The sequence below is a fragment of the Phoca vitulina genome, unplaced genomic scaffold (assembly GCF_004348235.1).
Source record: "Phoca vitulina isolate PV1807 unplaced genomic scaffold, GSC_HSeal_1.0 scaffold9, whole genome shotgun sequence".
In the NCBI taxonomy this organism is placed as follows: Eukaryota; Metazoa; Chordata; class Mammalia; order Carnivora; family Phocidae; genus Phoca; species Phoca vitulina.
In genome coordinates, this window is record NW_022589712.1 from 16,505,870 (window position 1) to 16,523,960 (window position 18,091).

General features: G+C 44.5%; 1 protein-coding gene and 1 pseudogene across 2 annotated transcripts in view; one reads left to right on the forward strand and one right to left on the reverse strand.

Annotated features, from left to right (window-relative positions):
* The window catches only part of LRP11 (LDL receptor related protein 11), a 44,527-nt gene that overhangs the window by 18,669 nt on the left and 7,767 nt on the right, over positions 1–18,091 (forward strand). Inside the window, exons 3-5 of the mRNA XM_032407670.1 lie at positions 2,599–2,740; positions 6,748–6,873; positions 7,815–8,021. Coding sequence (XP_032263561.1) covers positions 2,599–2,740; positions 6,748–6,873; positions 7,815–8,021 — 475 coding nt within the window. The remainder of the gene's footprint in view (positions 1–2,598; positions 2,741–6,747; positions 6,874–7,814; positions 8,022–18,091) is intronic.
* LOC116634416 lies at positions 9,277–11,564 on the reverse strand (annotated as a pseudogene). The gene has a single exon (XR_004299967.1). The product of XR_004299967.1 is annotated as an RNA-binding protein FUS-like (transcript).

Sequence of the window (18,091 nt, forward strand, 5' to 3'; positions counted from 1 at the left end):
CAATATGACCCTGCGGTCCCAAACCACAGTTCTTGTCTCATTTTAAATCCTACTCATCTGAATCTCTGATGTTCTCAGACATCGCAGCACCCTCTTGTTTCCGAGGATCAGTTGCCCACCCCAGACTCTGCAATTAGCTTGTCATCTTCAGCTTTCTCTCTGCATGCCCCTTGGGTAGTGTTTTAATTCTCATAGAAGTGACCCCTGTTTGATATTCTCTTAGTGTAGCTGGGCCTGAAGTTCATGTAACCACGTGGCAGTGAAAACTGCTTAACATCTCTTTGAAATAAACCACAAAGGACTGGTGGTCTTCTTTGCCAGATGTCCAGCCTACAGCTTTTGCAGGGGGAGGGATGGGACTGCCCATAGCCGGTTTTGCATCTGGAGGTCTCAATTCTGTCACCATCTCAGTGAGTGAAAGTCACGTTATTGAGATTTCATTTCCCTGTCTATAAAAACTGGGTGGCTCAGCTTGAGATGAGAACTAACCAAGGGAGATAATGGATATATCTAAGCATTTACTATGTTTCGAGCTCTTTTGATATATATTTATAATTCTATGTAAGCCCTATATTAAGCTCTTTTTATGTAGCTATCTCATTTGATACTTATAAGATAGGTGCCATTATTACTTCATTTCACAGATGAAGAAACTGAGACTTAAGTAGGTTAAGTGACTTGTACAAGGTCACACAGTTGGCACATGGTTGGACCTGGCATTCCACCCCAGCTCTGTTGGATGCCAGACTCCACTCTTAACCACTTCACTCATTTTCTTCCAGCGTCATCGGTGTATCATCTGGGTGTGCCTGTTACGTTCAGATTCCCAGATCCCACGCTCAGACCCTCTGACTCAGACTCTGAGGCTGGGCTGGGAAATCTGTGCTTAACAGGAGCTCTGGTGATTGATTCCTGAGCAGCCTAAAGTGTGGCAACGGCTATATCTCCTTACATTGCCTCTGAGTGATTGTAAAGCATTCTGCTCGCGTGTGTACATAGTCCTGACAAAGCCTCGAAGCCAGGGTCATGTGCAGGAATCTCAATTCTAGGATTTCATGAATACAAACCAGCGCTGATACTTCTAACAGGGCAACAGCTCTCTGTACTTTCAAGTCCGTTAATGCATCCCTGTAATAAACCGTGTAATGGTCAGAATTCATTTGTAGCCGATATCCAGACTAGTTCGCTTAAGCAAAAAGGGATTTTTCCTAGAAAAATAGGATATTAAACCATTATAGTATCTTTGGAGGGCTGAAAAATATAGTAGTTGGATTGAGCATCCAAAAATGACTCCCAAAATCACAACGTAGAACTGAGCCTCAGAAGCTATTGCTCTTGCCATGAGCAGGAGGCTCCTTGAAAAGTGGCATGAGATGGGCACCTGGGTGGCTCAGTCGGTGAAGTGTCTGCCTTCAGCTCAGGTCATGATCTCTGGGTCCCAGGATCGAGTCCCACATCGGGTTCCCTGCTCAGCAGGGAGTCTGCTTCTCCCTCTGCCCTCCCCCCACTCCGCTCATGCTGTCTTTCTCTCTCTCACACAAAAATAAATAAAATCAAAAAAAAAAAAAAAGATTTAAAAAAGAAAAGTGGCATGAGAAGAGTAGAGGATCAAGATGGGGCCCTGGGTTTAGGAAGTGAGCAGAAGTGAAGTCCATGAGGGTGATCAGCAAGGAATAGTTGGGGAAACTCAGACACAGAAACAGAAGCCCGGGAAGTCGGGAGTTCCAGAACCCAGGAGTGGCCACATTATAAAATACAGTAAGAGGGCCAGTGGTGGGGAGCTGGTGGAAGGTGAGGCTAGCGAGTAGCGCTGATCTTGACAACCCGGTGACCTTTGCTAGATCTGTTAGTGAGTTTTACCAGCGGTTTCAAGGGGATGGTGAGGAAAGAAACCAGATGGGTGGGATAAAGAATAAATGGGAAATGAGCTAATGGAAGCAGCAAGTGCCACATGAACAAGGTTTTGAAAAGGTAAGTTGAAATGGAAAGGAGATACGATTTATGGCTGGAGAAGATCTTGGAGTGTAGGGTGTTTTACTTGCTGTTGTTTTGTTTGTTTTTAGGTCAAGAGTAACTTGAGCATAGTGATAGCAGAGCCATTTGAGAGGGGGAAGAGGTCAGGGCCTGGATGGAGGATTGGCCTGGGGTGCAGGAGGGACAGCTCATCTTACGGCTGGGGGAAAGGAGGTGATGACAGGTACAGAACAGGTGCATCCCCAGCATGGGGTGAGTGCAGGAGCCATACTCATGGCCATAATTATAGTCCTAATTTTGTTCTCAAAGCAGATGAGGTCATCTGCTGAGAAGGAAGACACCAGGTACTGAGTGTGGAGCTTGGAGGAGTTACAGGCTGGGAACAGTGGTTGCTAAGGACAAGAGAAGGATTGTGAGTCAAGGGTAGTGTCAGCCCAGATAAAACTGAGGATCGTGAATTCCAAGTGGGGCAAACTGCCAAAATAGTGTATGATTTAGTATTTCACATCCTTGGACCGGGAGTGGAGAGGCGAGTCATGGGACTCCTCCAAGGATAATGGATGATGCTGGACCCCAAGCCTCAGCTCTCTTAACTAAATGTGCTGTTTCCTGTTCGGGTGTCAGGTACCTCAGTCAGGAACCCTGGAGCTGTCCCACTTACAAGAGGGAACATACACCTTTCAGCTCACTGTGACGGACAGCGCCGGGCAGAGAAGCTCCGACAACGTCTCGGTGACCGTGCTCCCCGTGGCCTTCTCCATGGGAGGTGAGGGGAAAGTCCTTCCCTTGCGTTCACAGTGGCCGGCAGATACCAGCTAGTCACAGAAGAATGGTATTACACTGGCATTTTATATTCCGACTGCATTCCATGGGCTCTTCCATTCTTTCTTTTTTTCTTTTTTTTAAGTAGACTCCACGCCCAGCATGGAGCTCAACACAGGCTTGAACTCACACACTGAGATCAAGACCTGAGCTGAGATCAAGAGTCAGTCGCTTAACCAACTGAGCCACCCCGGCGCCCCTCTTCCATTCTATTTTTGGTTGTTGTTAAATAAGAGTCTTTTCTAAAAATATGACAACAAAAATAGGCTCCATTACATTTTGGGCTTCGTGGCACTGCTGGATTGGGGTGGAGGAGGCTCCAGGGGATGAGAATAGACTGTGTGAGCCACACGACCCTACAGATTCTTCATCTTTCCTGACTCATTTTCACAAAAGACAATCATGTGGTTTTTCTAGGAGAGGATCTTGTTTAAAGAAAGGCGGTCTATTTGATATGTATGTTCAGAGAGTGCAGCTAAGAAGCGTATTTAAAACAAAATTTAATAGTCCTTTTAAATTGTGCATGTGTCAGTTTAAAAGGACTGTTTAAAATTTTTCATGGACACATTACACAGATACACTTATAATATAGCTTTACATATCTGTGATTGTTCTCATAATCTGTTGCACAATATAAACTCGCCCTTCTCATTTATCTATGTTTCTTACTTTCCCAAGCATCTACGTTTCTAAGATTAGCTCATCAAGTTTAAGAAGTATACATATTGAACTTGAGAGCACTAAAAGTATAGAGGTATTGCAGAGGGAAACCCCCCACAACTCACTTCTGGAGAAGTGCAGAGATAAGTGTGTATCTGAGGGCCTTGCCCTTCGGCCCGCAGCTCCTCTGTGTCTGCAGGAACTCGGGGCTCTTTCCCAGGAGCTGTGCTAGGCACCGGGCGGACGGTGGTGTGCTGCACAGACCCGGCCCCGGCCCCACGTAGTGAGCCTTCACAGTGGCTAGCCTCGGCTCTAGTAAACCCACAGCATGTCTTTGCCATCCCTGACGACTCAGTAATTAGATGGTAATTAAGCCAGCAGCTGGAAGAATAAGGGTAAAAAGATTGGAAAATGACTGTATGTCGCCAGTCTTGTCTTCCATCCGACATAGGTCAGTGTGCATATGGGAAACAAAGCGAGATTTTAGAATCCTGAGAACTTGGCAACCTTGATAATTTGCCTTCCACAGGGACAGAGAACACAAGCAGCATTCAGGATCTGGCTGGCTGACTCCCCGTCCAGCCAAGGTTCCAGTGTCCTGTGAGGAAGGAGGGTGACTGCCCGGGGACTGGCTGGCACCGAGGTCCTGCCCACCGCTGCCCTCTGAAGCCCTGACAGCAAGCACGAGGAGCGTCCGGGCCAGGAATCCGATCCGGCCCAGATGCCCGCAGGGCCGCTGACTTAGTGCAGCTCCGAGGGACAGCCAGACAGTTACTCAGAACAGTTTTGAGGGGCGCCTGGCTGGCTCAGTTGGAAGAGTGTGTGACTCTTGATCTCGGGGTTGTGGGTTTCAGCCCCACACTGGGTGGAGAGATTACTTAAAAAAAAAAAAATTTGAAAAAAGAAAACATTTGGGGGTACCTTGGCGTGCTGGACATGCACCAGGGCCATTGGAAACACGGGCTCGGCTCCAGCCACTCACTCCCTGTGCAGGACCGCTGAGCCCAGACGGCTGTCCTGGGATCCAGGGCTCACCTGGGCAGGGAGCGTGTCACGTGCTGATCCTTGGAGGAAAGAGCTCATGGGAAGAAGGCAGGAATACCCCGCTATCCCTACCGAAGTTGGAAAGGGATTGTTTCTGTACAACCAAGGTGCCTGGGGGGAGGAAGGGATGTAAGTGCAGGTCCAAGCCGATGACTAACGCTGCACCAGTCTGGCTTATTTACTCAGGCCAATTTTCCAGGGCTCCAAAGGTAAATGACCAGTTGTACATTTCTGGCCTTTCTCCGAGATGATAATAAAATGTATTCGAAGTGACAGAAAGTTACGTGAATCGCTTTTGATTACTGAAAGGCCACTTGGATATAGGTCTTATGTATGTAACTTCATATAGAAAATAAAAAAGAATGGCTGTGTTATTAACTGCTATCTGGAATCACTCTCTGGCTAGACTGGAATAACATACTATGAATTAAAGTAATCAAACACCACATAGAGACATTGAAAACCAGAAATGGGGATAGAGAGGTGTTTCCCTCCCCTCTGTTATGTATGTAGTGGTCTTGCAGTTAATAACCCGGCTGTAGTGGTAACCAAGGGTGCATCTTCTGGAGGAAGCAGACACGCATGTACCCCTGGTTATGTGAGAATAATGTGGTTGACTTTCGGTATAGAGGCTGCGTGTTTTCAAGCTTGGGGGAAAATAATCTCTTCAAATGCCAAGCCAACAAAAACTTCTAATATGATCTAGATTAGTGGACTCCAAAGAGGATCCCCCAGAGATAGACACTTTTTGGATGGAAAAGAAGACACCTGAACTTATATTTTTAGTAATTTTTAATCTCCTTTACATTTTTAGTATATTTTATAACATGTTTAATATGTTAGTATAGTGTAGTACATGCATATTATTTACAGACGGAGAAGTGTGTTTACTACACTACACGTATAGTATACAATACTATATGTATTGATCAGATGCATGGTCAAAAAGAATTAGAGACCACTAATCTAGAAATAAATGGATAAGTTACAGATACCAATCTGTCTCCAAAACTACCAATGAATAAGTAAAACCTTGAGATATTTAGGATTTTTATGTCATGAACTTAAAAATGTGAGCAGTAGCTCTATCCTGCTTGGTATTCAGGGTAACCCCAGTTCCCCTTCACTTTTCCTCTAAGCTCCTTTCCTGGAACAGAAGCAGATTCCCCTTTCTGGGCCCAAATTCTCAGTCATCACTGAAGCTCTTTGCTTCCTCTTCTTTCTCAGGAGCTTCTATCACCATTTCTTCTCTTCTTCTTCCTGGATCAAGGTATTTTCAAACTGCCTTGTACCCAGAGGGACTCCTTTCCCAGGACCTAATTTAACTGCTTCCCAGTGGAGTATGTATCCAAGATTTCACTTGGGCTTGTATACTATGCGCAACCATTTGTTTCAGTAGAATATCATTATCTACTGCTCTCCCATGTCCTGAGAGAATTGTTAGTTTCTTCTGTCCCTGGAAGATTATGGAGTTCCTTAAGAGCTACTTCTAGCCTCATAACCTTTACTCTGCATTAACCAGGGTCAAAGTCACCCAGTTGGTGTATAGCTAAGTCTGGTAAAGTTGGCTTAATCTGGAGTGGGGGAATGCCTTTCAAGAAAATACAAGTAGCTCCTCTGAATTACACTGTAGATTAAAAACCCCTAACGGCTCCAAAAGGGAGACAATTTCATTATTTGAAGAAAATAAATTCATACCAGCTGGTAACTAAAGATTTTGTTTATTCTTTATAACACCAAGGATGTATGGTAGTCAACAAATAGGGTTCAATAGTAGAAAGTTAATGTCTGTAAAAATTATTACTTAGGAAACAAGAATGCGAGACATGGCATGTATAAAATGGTGTCTCTGATAGAACATGGCCAGGTAAGAGCGTTAGGCGGCCCCCAGAGCTGACGGGCTGAACAAAGGAATGCAGAGGGAGACCCCTGAGGGAGCAAACCCAGGCTGGCTGGAGAAGACCAGAACTGCTGCTTCCCTGCTCCCACCTCTTACGCAGTGTTGGCCTGGAGAATGGCCCTGAGACAAGAGCCTGTGGTGATGCCTCAGAATTAAGCCAGGAGGTCAAGGAGACACCCTTCACTTTCTCGAAACATGTTGCTCCAGCTCACACTACTGGGTGTTTCCCCATTATTTGCATCACTATACCCCAAAGCATTTCATGGTACATTTAGTCTTTGTGACTCAGAATGCAGTGAAATGTTGACTTTCCCACGCTCCGGTGACCTGAGACTGTTTGTAAACAGGATGCTCGAAGGTTTGCTCGCGCTACCACTTCTTCTGCGATGATGGCTGTTGCATTGACATCACCCTGGCTTGTGATGGAGTGGAGCAGTGTCCTGATGGGTCTGATGAGGCTTTCTGCCAAAATTGTGAGTCCGCTGCATGGCCTTTTCAGGCAAGGCGGGAGAAGAGATGTCTGTATCCTCATAACAAAATGCAAACTCAGGATTGCTCTTTTTCTACTTCAGCTATAACTTCATGTGAATAACTTCATGTGAATAAGCTATGCCTTACATTAGGTGAGCATTCACTAGGAGTCTTAATCTGAGTTATAAATGTCCAACTTTTTATATTGCTTACATTTTTCGAAAACTGCTTTCAGTTTTCCAAAAGATTCTTCCCCATCCTAAAAAAGCTGTGTAGAATATGGCTTTTAAAGACACTAAAGTGAGTTAAGATTTTATTTTGATCAATGTATTTTGAAAATTTATGATGTACTGGGATGTGCTTAACTCAGGACTATAAACCCATCTTATAATGTCATCCAGATACATAGAAGGGCATCACAAGAAAGAAGGAAAGCTTCAGAAAGTGTAAAGTGAAGCTTCTGGTTTGAAGAAAGATGTAGCATCTCACAGCCTTAGGTTTAAGCTTTGTTTTTGTCAATTTATGTGTGACATTTAGAAAGTCAATTATTGGAAGAAGAGAAAACAGGTTACCCATTTGAAAAGAGAGAAGTTTTTTATGGGGCTCTGACATGTCTTAGATGGTTATTATTCCCAAATATCCATGACTTTAAATCTACTGCAAATTTGGGGTTTTTTTAAAGATTTATTTATTTATTTGAGAGAGAGAGAGAGAGGAAGGGGGGGAGGGGCAGAGGGCGAGGAAGGTAAGCAGACTCCCCACTGAGCTCAGAGCCCAACATGGGGCTGACCCCATGACCTTGAGATCATGACCTGAGCTGAAACCAAGAGTCTGCCAGCAGCTTAACCGACTGAGGCACCCAGGCGCCCCACCAAATTTAGTGGTTTTAATTACAGTTCAGAAAAGAAACCCAACAACTAACAGTAGCTCTTCCATATTCCAGTGAGCCTTGACCAGAAGATGGTGACCCACACAGCGACTGCCCATCCTAGAACCACAGGACCAAGCAAAGATGCAGCAGGAAGCTCCTTCTTGGAAAAGTCCCAGAAAGTCACTGTCCAAAACCAGCCACCAGCGTTATCAAATATGGAGAAGAGGAATCATTCCATGTTTTGGGGACCAGAGAGTCAAACTGATCCTGTGATGCCAGGTAAGGAGCTGAGCAGGTGCTCCAGAAACAGCCTCATGTTCTATAGTGACGCTTGGCTTCAAAATTCAGGTTATATTTGTTTTTTTGTTTGTTTTGTTTTGTTTTTTTAACTTTGTGTCCTTTTTTTAAAGATTTTTATTTATTTATTTGACAGAAAGAGATACAGCGAGATAGGGAACACAAGCGGGGGGAGTGGGAGAGGGAGAAGCAGGCTTCCCCCTGAGCAGGGAGCCCGATGTGGGGCTTGATCCCAGGACTCTGGGATCATGACCCGAGCCGAAGGCAGACGCTTAACGACTGAGCCACCCAGGTGCCCCAAAACTCAGGTTATATTTGAAGAGTATTAAGGAAATACAAGAAAGAAGAGAGTTAAAATGAAGAATTTGGCCAAAAAGGAAAAAAAAAATCTATTTGCACTGATTATTTATAGTAAAGAACACCTCCTAAATACATTCATACATACTCCAGAGATACCAGTACATTTATTAGTAAGTAAGTTAGAACTAGGCAATTTCAACACCTGTATTAAGGAAACAAATGCCCTAAGTGTTAAATTTTAGGTTTTAAGTGTTAATTTTGAGATGAAGCAGCATAACCCCTTTGTATTCATGTAAATCCTCTTCACACTAAGCAAGTGAATGTGAAGAAAATATATCATATGGAAATGATTGCATGTGTCAGTAATTCAGTGTTTTGTCCCCAATTTAACTAGATCTGTAAGTTTTTGTTCTTTCTAATAAGGCTAATAAGATTTTTAAATATATTCACACTGCTGAAGCATTAGCATTCTATCATCTTAAATTTATTTTTGCACATTTGTATTTGTTGATGACATAGACGAAATATAGAATCTCACATTTCTGTACACTTTTGTAAATGTCTTTTTGGTACTCCAACTCTGCCTACATTATACGGAAATAATCTCTATTTTAATAACTTCTTGATGAAAATTTTTTGTTCATTGCAGAAGATGCAAATAATAAAAAAGGAAAATGACTTAAAACACCACCCCTTACTGAAAACAACTTTTACTATTTTGGTATATTTCTTTCCAATCTTTTGTTTATCTACCGTTTAGATTTTTTTTTTTTTTTTTACCTAAAACGATGGTTTTTAATGGGAACCAGAGGTATGGTTACAATTACATAGTCCGACACAAAAAACCCGTGGGTGATCAGGAGTTGAAAGGTTACAAAATAATGAGGGTAACACTGGGTACAAGAAGAAAAGCTGTTGCAGAACCTTAGGAGCCAAGCTAATACGGCCTCTCCCTGCGATCCTATCCGTGCTCACCCCTGGAGTCCGTCTTTCCAGGGCCAAAGCCACCTCTGTCCCCACCACCCCGGCCCCCTTGGAAGCCCCCACGGTCCCCGCCTCGGCCTCGGTAGCCGCCCCGATCATAGCCTCCTCTGCCCCCACGACGATCATCTCCATAGTGACCCCCCATATGAGAGCCTCCTGGTCCCCCTTCCTGGGCCATCTGGTTTAGGGGCCTTACATTGGTTGCATTCATTCCTCCAAGAGAAGTTCATGTTCTCACATATAGGATTAGGACACTTCAGTCACCAGCTCGCTGCTGGCCGCCGCCACCACCCCCTCCACTGGGGAATCCTTCCCGGCCACCGCCGCCCCTGCCACCACCTCCACAGCCTCCACGGCCCACGGGTCCTCCTCGCCCTCGGCCTCCACGACCGTTGCCACCGCCCCGGTTGAAGTCTGCTCGCCGAGTAGCAAACGAGACCTGGATGGGACTCCCAGAGAATTCTTTACCATCAAACCAGTCAATAGCTGCTTTAGCAGAAGGTGGGTCATCAAACGACGCTGCTGCCTCTCCCTTCAGCTTGCCCGTTTCCCTGTCTGTGGACAGACTGATCATGGGCTGTCCTGTTTCTTATTTGTCTTAATAATACCAGTCTGCTTGAAGTAATCGGCCACAGACTCAACTGTAACATTTTCGCCCAAGCCTTGCACGAAGATGGCGGTGTTGTCTGGATTATCCTGTCAGAGTCATGACGTGATCCCGAGTCCCGAGGGCCACCAAATTTATTGAAGCCACCACAGTCACTTTCGCCCATGCCGCCTCTGCCTCCACGGCCACCTCCACAACCTCTCGGTTCATAGCCACCGCTGCTGCGGTCGTAACCACCGCCACCGCCCGGCCGCGGCCCCCACGGTCCTGCTGGCCTCCCCGTAGCCACCGCCGCCACCACTCTGGTCCTGATTGCCATAACCGCCGCCGCCACTCGTGGAGGACTGGTCTCGGCCATAGTTACCTCCACTGCTACTGTTGTACTGGTTCTGCTGGCCACAGCCTTGAGGGGGGTCATAGGAGCTTTGCTGCTGTCCACGGTAGCCAGACTGCTGGCCGTAGCCCCACTCTGGGGCTGCCCGTAGCTGCTGCTCTGAGAAGCACTCCCATCACTTCCCGAGGTGCTGCTAGGAGCTGGCTGCTGGCCATAGCCAGGGTAAGGGGACTGTTGCCCGTAAGGTGACTGAGAACTCCGGCTACCGCCATAGTCACCGGTTGAGCCATATCCCTGGGGACCTGACTGAGTGCCACAGCCTGTGTTCTGGGTCTGTCCGTAAGAAGAACCATAGCTGCTCTGGCCATAGCCTGAAGTGCCTGCTGACTGGCCGTAACCACTGTAACTCTGCTGTCCGTAGGGCTGACGCTCTGCTGGGAATAGCCCTGCCCAGGCTGGGTGCAGTAGGCCCCGTAGCTTTGGGTTGCTTGTTGGGTGTTGTCGTTTGAGGCCATGTCCGCGCACTACTGTTTAGATTTTAAGTGCCTCTCTACAGATACACGCACAAAATATTCCGCGATGGGCTCAGATTTAGGTGCTTTCAGAGCCCTGCGTTGGGTCTCTTCCTTGTTCGTACTGCCATCTGCTGGGCAAGTCAGTCAGTCCATCCACTGTTTTAGTCCGTTTTCTCCAAAGGGAAGATCTGGCTCCCTGAGGCCAGAGTCAGGGAACACCAGGGTTCTGGGCAGGAGGGCTGAAGGGATGAGGGGCTGGCGGACAGGACGGAGTTCTTGGAGGCCAGGACAGATGGACTCTCGCTGCGACTCTGCGGTAGAGAGGCTCACGTGACAGTGAGTGGATCAGCTGAAGGCAGAGTGCAGACCAAAGCCCACGTCTCCTTAATTTGGGTCCAGGCTTGGCTCTGCCTTTAGAGCATTGAGCAAGCTGCTTCATACTCCGGACCTGTTCCCTCAGCAGTTAGGAAGGGATTTCAACCAGACGGCCTTGAAGCCCCTGTGTAACGCGGGGAGAGCTTCCGGAATGATCCATAGCCTGATGCTTGTGCCCTCATCCCGGCCAGAGACTGATCCCAGTGCTGTCTCCCGGGCGGTGAGGACTCAGCCTCAGAATTTCTTTGAAAACAATACTCCAGGCTGCACCACCACTTGATGGGAGCCAGCACTCAATTTGAAATATATCTGCAGTCTCTGCTTTGTCCTTTTTGATAATAAGCCTCTGACTTTGGCTATAAAGATGTAAAGAATGGAGTTTCACAGATGCAGAGAGATTACAAGTCCAGTTATGGGGCGCCTGGGTGGCTCAGTCGTTAAGTGTCTGCCTTCAGCTCAGGTCATGACCCCAGGGTCCTGGGATCGAGCCCCACATTGGGCTCCCTGCTCCGCGGGAAGCCTGCTTCTCCCTCTCCCATTCTCCCTGCTTGTGTTCCCTCTCTTGCTGTGTCTCTCTCTGTCAAATAAATAAATAAAACCTTTAAAAAATAAAAAATAAAAGTCCAGTTATTATTCAAAATATATATATTGTTTTTCCTAATGATTAAAGTAATACATATTTACTGTAGAAAATTTGAAAAGTACAGAAAAATATAAAGAAAAAAATTAAGACCATCTAGCAAAATTCACCATTAATATTTTGTTGCATTTTTTCTGTTCACTTTAATTTATATGCATACGTACACACATTTATTCACTTTTTTTTGGTATAATTAATATCCAGTGTTGTAGTTTCAGGTGCACAATAGAGTGGTTCAACAATTCTATACATTACTCAGTGCTCCTCCTGATAAGTGTGCTCTTAATCCCCATCACCTATTTCACCCCTCCCCGACCCACCTCCCCGGTAACCATCAGTTTGTTCTCTGTATTTAAGAATCTGTTTTTTTGTTTTTGTTTCGTTTTTTTCTTTGTTTTGTTTCTTAATTTCAGTGAGTGAAATCGTGTGGTATTTGTCTTTCTCTATCTGACTTATTTCACCTAGCCTAATACCCTTTAGGTCCATCCACATTGTTGCAAATGGCAAGGTTTCACTCTTTTTTATGGCTGAGTAATATTCCATTGTGTATATATACCACCTCTTCTTTATCCATTCATCTATGGAGGGGCCCTTGGGTTGCTTCCATGTCTTGGCTATTGTAAATAATGCTGCTATAAACAAAGGGGCTCGTGTATCTTTTTGAATTGGTGTTTTGTTTTCTTTGGGTAAATACCCCAGTAATGGAATTACTGGATCATATGGTAATTCTATTTAAAATTTTTTTTTTAAAAAGATTTTATTTATTTATTTGAGAGAGAAAGAATGAGAGACAGAGAGCACGAGAGGGAAGAGGGCAGAGGGAGAAGCAGACCCCCTGCCGAGCAGGGAGCCCGATGTGGGACTCGATCCCGGGACTCCAGGATCATGACCTGAGCCGAAGGCAGTCGCTTAACCAACTGAGCCACCCAGGCGCCCTCTATTTTAAATTTTTTGAGGAACCTCTTGTGTTGTTTTCCACAGTGATTTTACCAGTTCACATTCCCACCAACAGTATACAAAGATTCTTTTTTTCCCACGTCCTCGTCAACACTTGTATTACTTGTTTTTTTGTGTTTAGCCATCTGACAGGTGTGAGGTGATAGCTCATTGTGGTTTTGATTTACATCTCCCTGATGATTAGTGGTGTTGAGCATCTTTTCATGTGTTTGTTGGCTGTTTATATATCTTCTTTGGAAAAATGTCTATTTAGATGTTTTGCCATTTTTAATCAGATTATTTGTTTTTTGGGTTTTTTTGTGGGGATTTTTGGTGTTAGGTTTATTAAATAGTTTATATATTTTGGATGTTAACCCATTACTGGATATATCATTTGCAAATATCTTCTCCCATTCAGTAGGTTGCCTTGTCATTTTATTGATGGTTTCATTTGCTGTGCAAAAGCTTTTTACTTTGATGTAGTCCCAATACTTTAATTTTGTTTTTGTCTCCCTTGCCTAAGGAGACATAACTAGAAAAATGTTTCTACAGCTGATGTTAAGAAATTACTGCCTATGTTTTCTTCTAGGAATTTTATGGTTTTAGGTCTCACATTTAGGTCCTTAATCCATTTTGAGTTTATTTTTGTGTAGGGTATAAGAAAGTGGTCCAGTTCCATTCTTTTGCATGTGGCTGTCCAGTTTTTCCAACACCATTTATTGAAGAGACTGTCTTTTCCCCATTGTATATTCTTGCTTCCTTTGACCATATAGTTGTGGGTTTATTTTTTTATTTTCTATCCTGTTCCATTGATTTATGTGTCTATTTTTGTGCCAGTACCATACTGTTTTGATTGCTACAGCTTTGTAATATATCTTGAAATCTGGGATTGTGATGCCTCCAGTTTTGTTCTTCTTTCTCAGGATTGCTTTGGCAATCCTACAACATTGGGATTTTTTGTGGTTCCATATAAATTTTAGGATTATTTGTTCTAGTTTTGTGAAAAATGCTATTGGTATTTTGATAAGGATTGCATTAAATCTGTGGATTACTTTAGGTAGTGTAGACATTTTCACAATATTTGGTCTTCCAGTCCATGAGCATGGAATGTCTTTCCATTTGTTTGTGTCAGTTTCAGTTTCTTTCATCAGTGTTTTATAGTTTTCGGAGTTCAAGTCTTTCACCTCCTGGATTAAGTTTACTCCTAGATATTTTATTCTTTTTGGTGCAGTTGTAAATGGGATTTTTTTTTTAATTTTTCTTTCTGCTATTTCATTATTAATGTATAGAAATGCAACAGATTTCTGTATATTAATTTTGTATCCCACAACTTTACTGAATTCATTTATCAGTTCTAGTAGTTTTTTGGACATTTATTCACTTTTAACAAAATTAGGAACACGTTAGGTATACAAAACTTTTATTTTTCTCAGGAGTATATTCTTGTGTTATTACAATCCATCAAAAACAAAAACTTTTTAAAAAACAAACACACACAAAAAAACAGATTCATAAGTACAGAGAACAAACTGATGGGTGCTAGAGGGGAGGTAGGTGGGGGATGGGTGAAGAAAGAAAACACAATATTTGAAAGTCCAGGATGAAGAAAGTGGGAAGAGAAGGACAGAACTTTGAAAATGTTTGAAAGGGCCCTCACAACATGCGGTTTGTTGAGACAGCAACTATCACCTCCCTCCCCATCTCTAAGACCACCACACTAGCGTCCCCAGCCTCCAATTTCATGTGAGGTAAGTTAGGCTCTACCCAGCATAACATAAATAGATTTTAAAATGCTCCACTCTTGGCAACCTGTGCCTGGGTTTTTCAAAGATCATCAGTTAGTACAATACATATGGACAAGTTAAATTTTCTGCCACCTCCTTCCCCCACAGACATGTTGTGAGGATAAAAGAAACTTAACTTAGGCGCCTGGGTGGCTCAATCGTTAAGCATCTGCCTTTGGCTCAGGTCATGATCCCAGGGTCCTGGGATCGAGCCCCACATCGGGCTCCCTGCTCCGCGGGAAGCCTGCTTCTCCCTCTCCCACTCCCTCTGCTTGGGTTCCCTCTCTCGCTGTGTCTCTCTCTGTCAAATAAATAAATAAAATCTTAAAAAAAAAAAAAAAAAGAAACTTAACTCATTGAAGATTTGTTAAAGAGATACTAGGATTAATACTGATCATGTAGTACAGAAAGTGATGAAATGCAGTTTTTCATCTGTCACATTAGCAAAGTGAAAAACTATAATAATTAATGTACAGAGCACAGAGAAACAAGACTCATGCACTCTGGGTGGGATTAAAATTAGTACAATCTTGGGCGCTGGGATGACGCCTTTGGTGAAGTGACCGACTCTTGGTTTTGGTTTCTGCTCCGGTCGTGATCTCAGGGCCCTGAAATCAGGCCCTGCGTCAGGCTCCCCGCTCAGTGGGGAATCTGCTTAAGACTCTCTCTCCCTCCACCCCTCCCCTCTGCGAGTGCTCTCTCTAAAATAAATAAATGTTTTTTAAAAACTTAGTACAATCTTCTAGAGGGCAGGTTCTGAAGCCTTAAATCTGCATGTGCCTTGATTCAGTTATCTCACCATTAGGAATTTCTCCTAAGCATGTTACTACGGATCAAACCAAGGATTTGTACAGATACTCGGTTACACGGGGAACGGATACCCCGTGCACTCAGCACCGCGGGTTGAGACTGTGTGCTCAGCACGCAGGGGCTCAATGGCTGAACTGTTGGACGTGCCTGCCTCCGCAGGGCCTCTTCCCTGGGTGGTCACGTCACTCATGAACAAGGCTGTCCTCTTCTATCTGACCCAGCCAGAGGAAACAAATCTGACTCCCGGCACTGCAGAGTGCTAGAAAAGTAGTATATCCACGTTCACAGTGAGTCCAGTTTTTTGAAACTTGAGAATTCATGTCCAGCCCAGCAGGTCAACCAGATGCCCTAAGGACCCAGACTGAAGCACAGACTTGGGAGAATGCGGTTTCTGTATGGACGCAGGGGCTTCTGCCTGCACTTTCTCACATCCCCGCTAAGCGTGCCGAAGCCTCGCCCTTCAGCTTCTCTGCGGTGCTCACTGCAGTGGCAACTGGGACCTTTGCATTAGTGTGCAAGGGCTTTTACCCAGAGAGGATATCCTTATAAACGATATTCAAAAGGGTTTTTTCATGTGCCGTGTATTTTTCGTGGGTATTTCATCTTTTCATTATGCTGGACTGTCTCTTTTCTTATTGAGAAAACATCCTGAAACTATAAAACAACATTTCTGGGAAGGTAGTTTGAATTTGTTGAAGCCTGATAAGCAGCATAGCTGAATAGCCTGTTAATGCTCCAATGTGATAGCAGGAATCAACTGTTTTCTGAAATGGATGGATCTTCTCCTAGTACAATCCAGAACATTTCCTGAAGAGAGCGCCCTCTTGCCTACTTTGCAGCCCTGCAGCATGCTCTGCCGGTGAATAGTGACCAAGAACAATTGCGTTGTCTGTTCGTCGGCAGGTGGTCATAGGAAGCCATAGAGCATTCTGGAAGGCAGGCCCGTATTGTAGCCACTTTTCCGGCTGGTATTTCCACCTTCCTTCCAGTGCATGTTCCATGGTGACTGAAAATGAAATTAAAACAACTCCATCCAGCTTCCAAGTCCTTCTGTGGATGCATGGCTCTGTATGTACACATAGCACAGTATGTCATTCAGAAAAGGGACAAAATAATTTCCTAAGACATTAACTTTTGTAAAAGGGTCATTAGAAATAAGCTCTCTGCAGAAGCAAATGCCATCTTTGTCTTGTTTGTGCTGACTTGCCGCTCTGGTTAGAGCCTACCACAGGACATGTGCAAATGAAGCGTTTCTCTGTGGTGTCCCAGACGTGGGCCACTAGGAAAAGTGAATCAGGCAGTCTGGGAAATGACAGTGAATTCCTCCCTGAAATGTAGAAAACAGAAATTCACATTTCAAATACCGACTCGGGTAGGGCAAATCCCCTGGAAATTCTAGAGTCTGTGGCAATCGTGTCTTCTCATGTGTCTCATTCTCTTTGGGCCAGGAGTTTATGGAGGACAGCCCACATTGCTGGCTATATGCAGGTGGCCTGGATGGGTCCTTTTAGAGTAGCATGGAGAAGCACAGCAGAACAGAGGGAGCGGGCCAGCCTCCTGGCACGGACACTGGGCAGTGTGGGTGAGGAACCTGGGCAGACACACCCCGCCCGGGGCAGAGGTTCTTGCAGTGCTTGAGTTGAAGGTGACAGACACCTAAGGCTGTGGCCTTGAGGACAGAGAAGAGGGGCCACAGTCGGGGATATTTCACAGGGCATCCTAGACAGGGTCTGCACTGTACAGAGATGAATGACTGGCGGGGCTGAGTGAAAAGGAGCGTCAAGGATGCCTTAAAGAAATTAAACGTATTTGCAGTCCCTTCTCTTTAACAGCGTTAGCCCGGGGCTGCTACGATCGGTTTAAGTCATGGCTTTCTGGCTCTAGTAGGTACCTGCAATAATTTCACAATTTTCCATTATCCTCTTGATTTTTGTGATCCTTAGTAAATCCAGGCATATCCTTTAGTACAAATTACAAAGAATTTTATAAATACTATATTTAAGTAGCCTGATTTCAGTTGCAGGAGTTACGAACGTACCTGTTGATGACCTATGAGTAAAGAAGCTTTAAAATTTGGTTTTGTTTCTCAGTAAAATTCCTCATGCCAGTTCATCATTTCTAATATATTGTCACTGGAAATTATATTATCCCACAGTCTCCCCTGAGATCACAGCAGGAGGGCAACTCCACTAGCTCATTACTCATTATATTGTCAATGTAATAAGCATACAACTGTTGTCAATTCCTAGATAGGAGATGATACAATGGTATAATCGTGGCTCATCAGACCTGGGATAAAATCCTAAGATTTGATCTTTCTCACTATTTGCTCTCAATAATATAATATAAGGGAATAGAGTGAGCAATTAACAGCACATTATTACATCACAAGGGCTGGTTTCCACCAACAAGCAGTTAGGCACATCTGGGTTTAAATCCCAGCCCCGAGGCTCTGGGTGGCTCAGTTGGTTACGATTCTCTCTCTTCCTCTCCCTCTGTGCCTCCCAGCACTTACCCCCCTCCGCCCTGGTCCTGCTCCCTTGCACACACTCTCTCTCTCAAAAAATAAATAAATAAAAATAAATAAATAAACCCCAGCCCTCTGAGCCACTTACTACTCGAAAGAACCTGAGCAGGTGCCAAGCCTCTGTGACCAAACCAGAACACATGAAGCAATGAATACCTGCCAGGTAGGGTTGAGGTAAGAAAGTCAAATAGTGTGTCTGAGTGCCTTTTGTATGCTCACTGCTCTTTTTTTTTTTTTTTT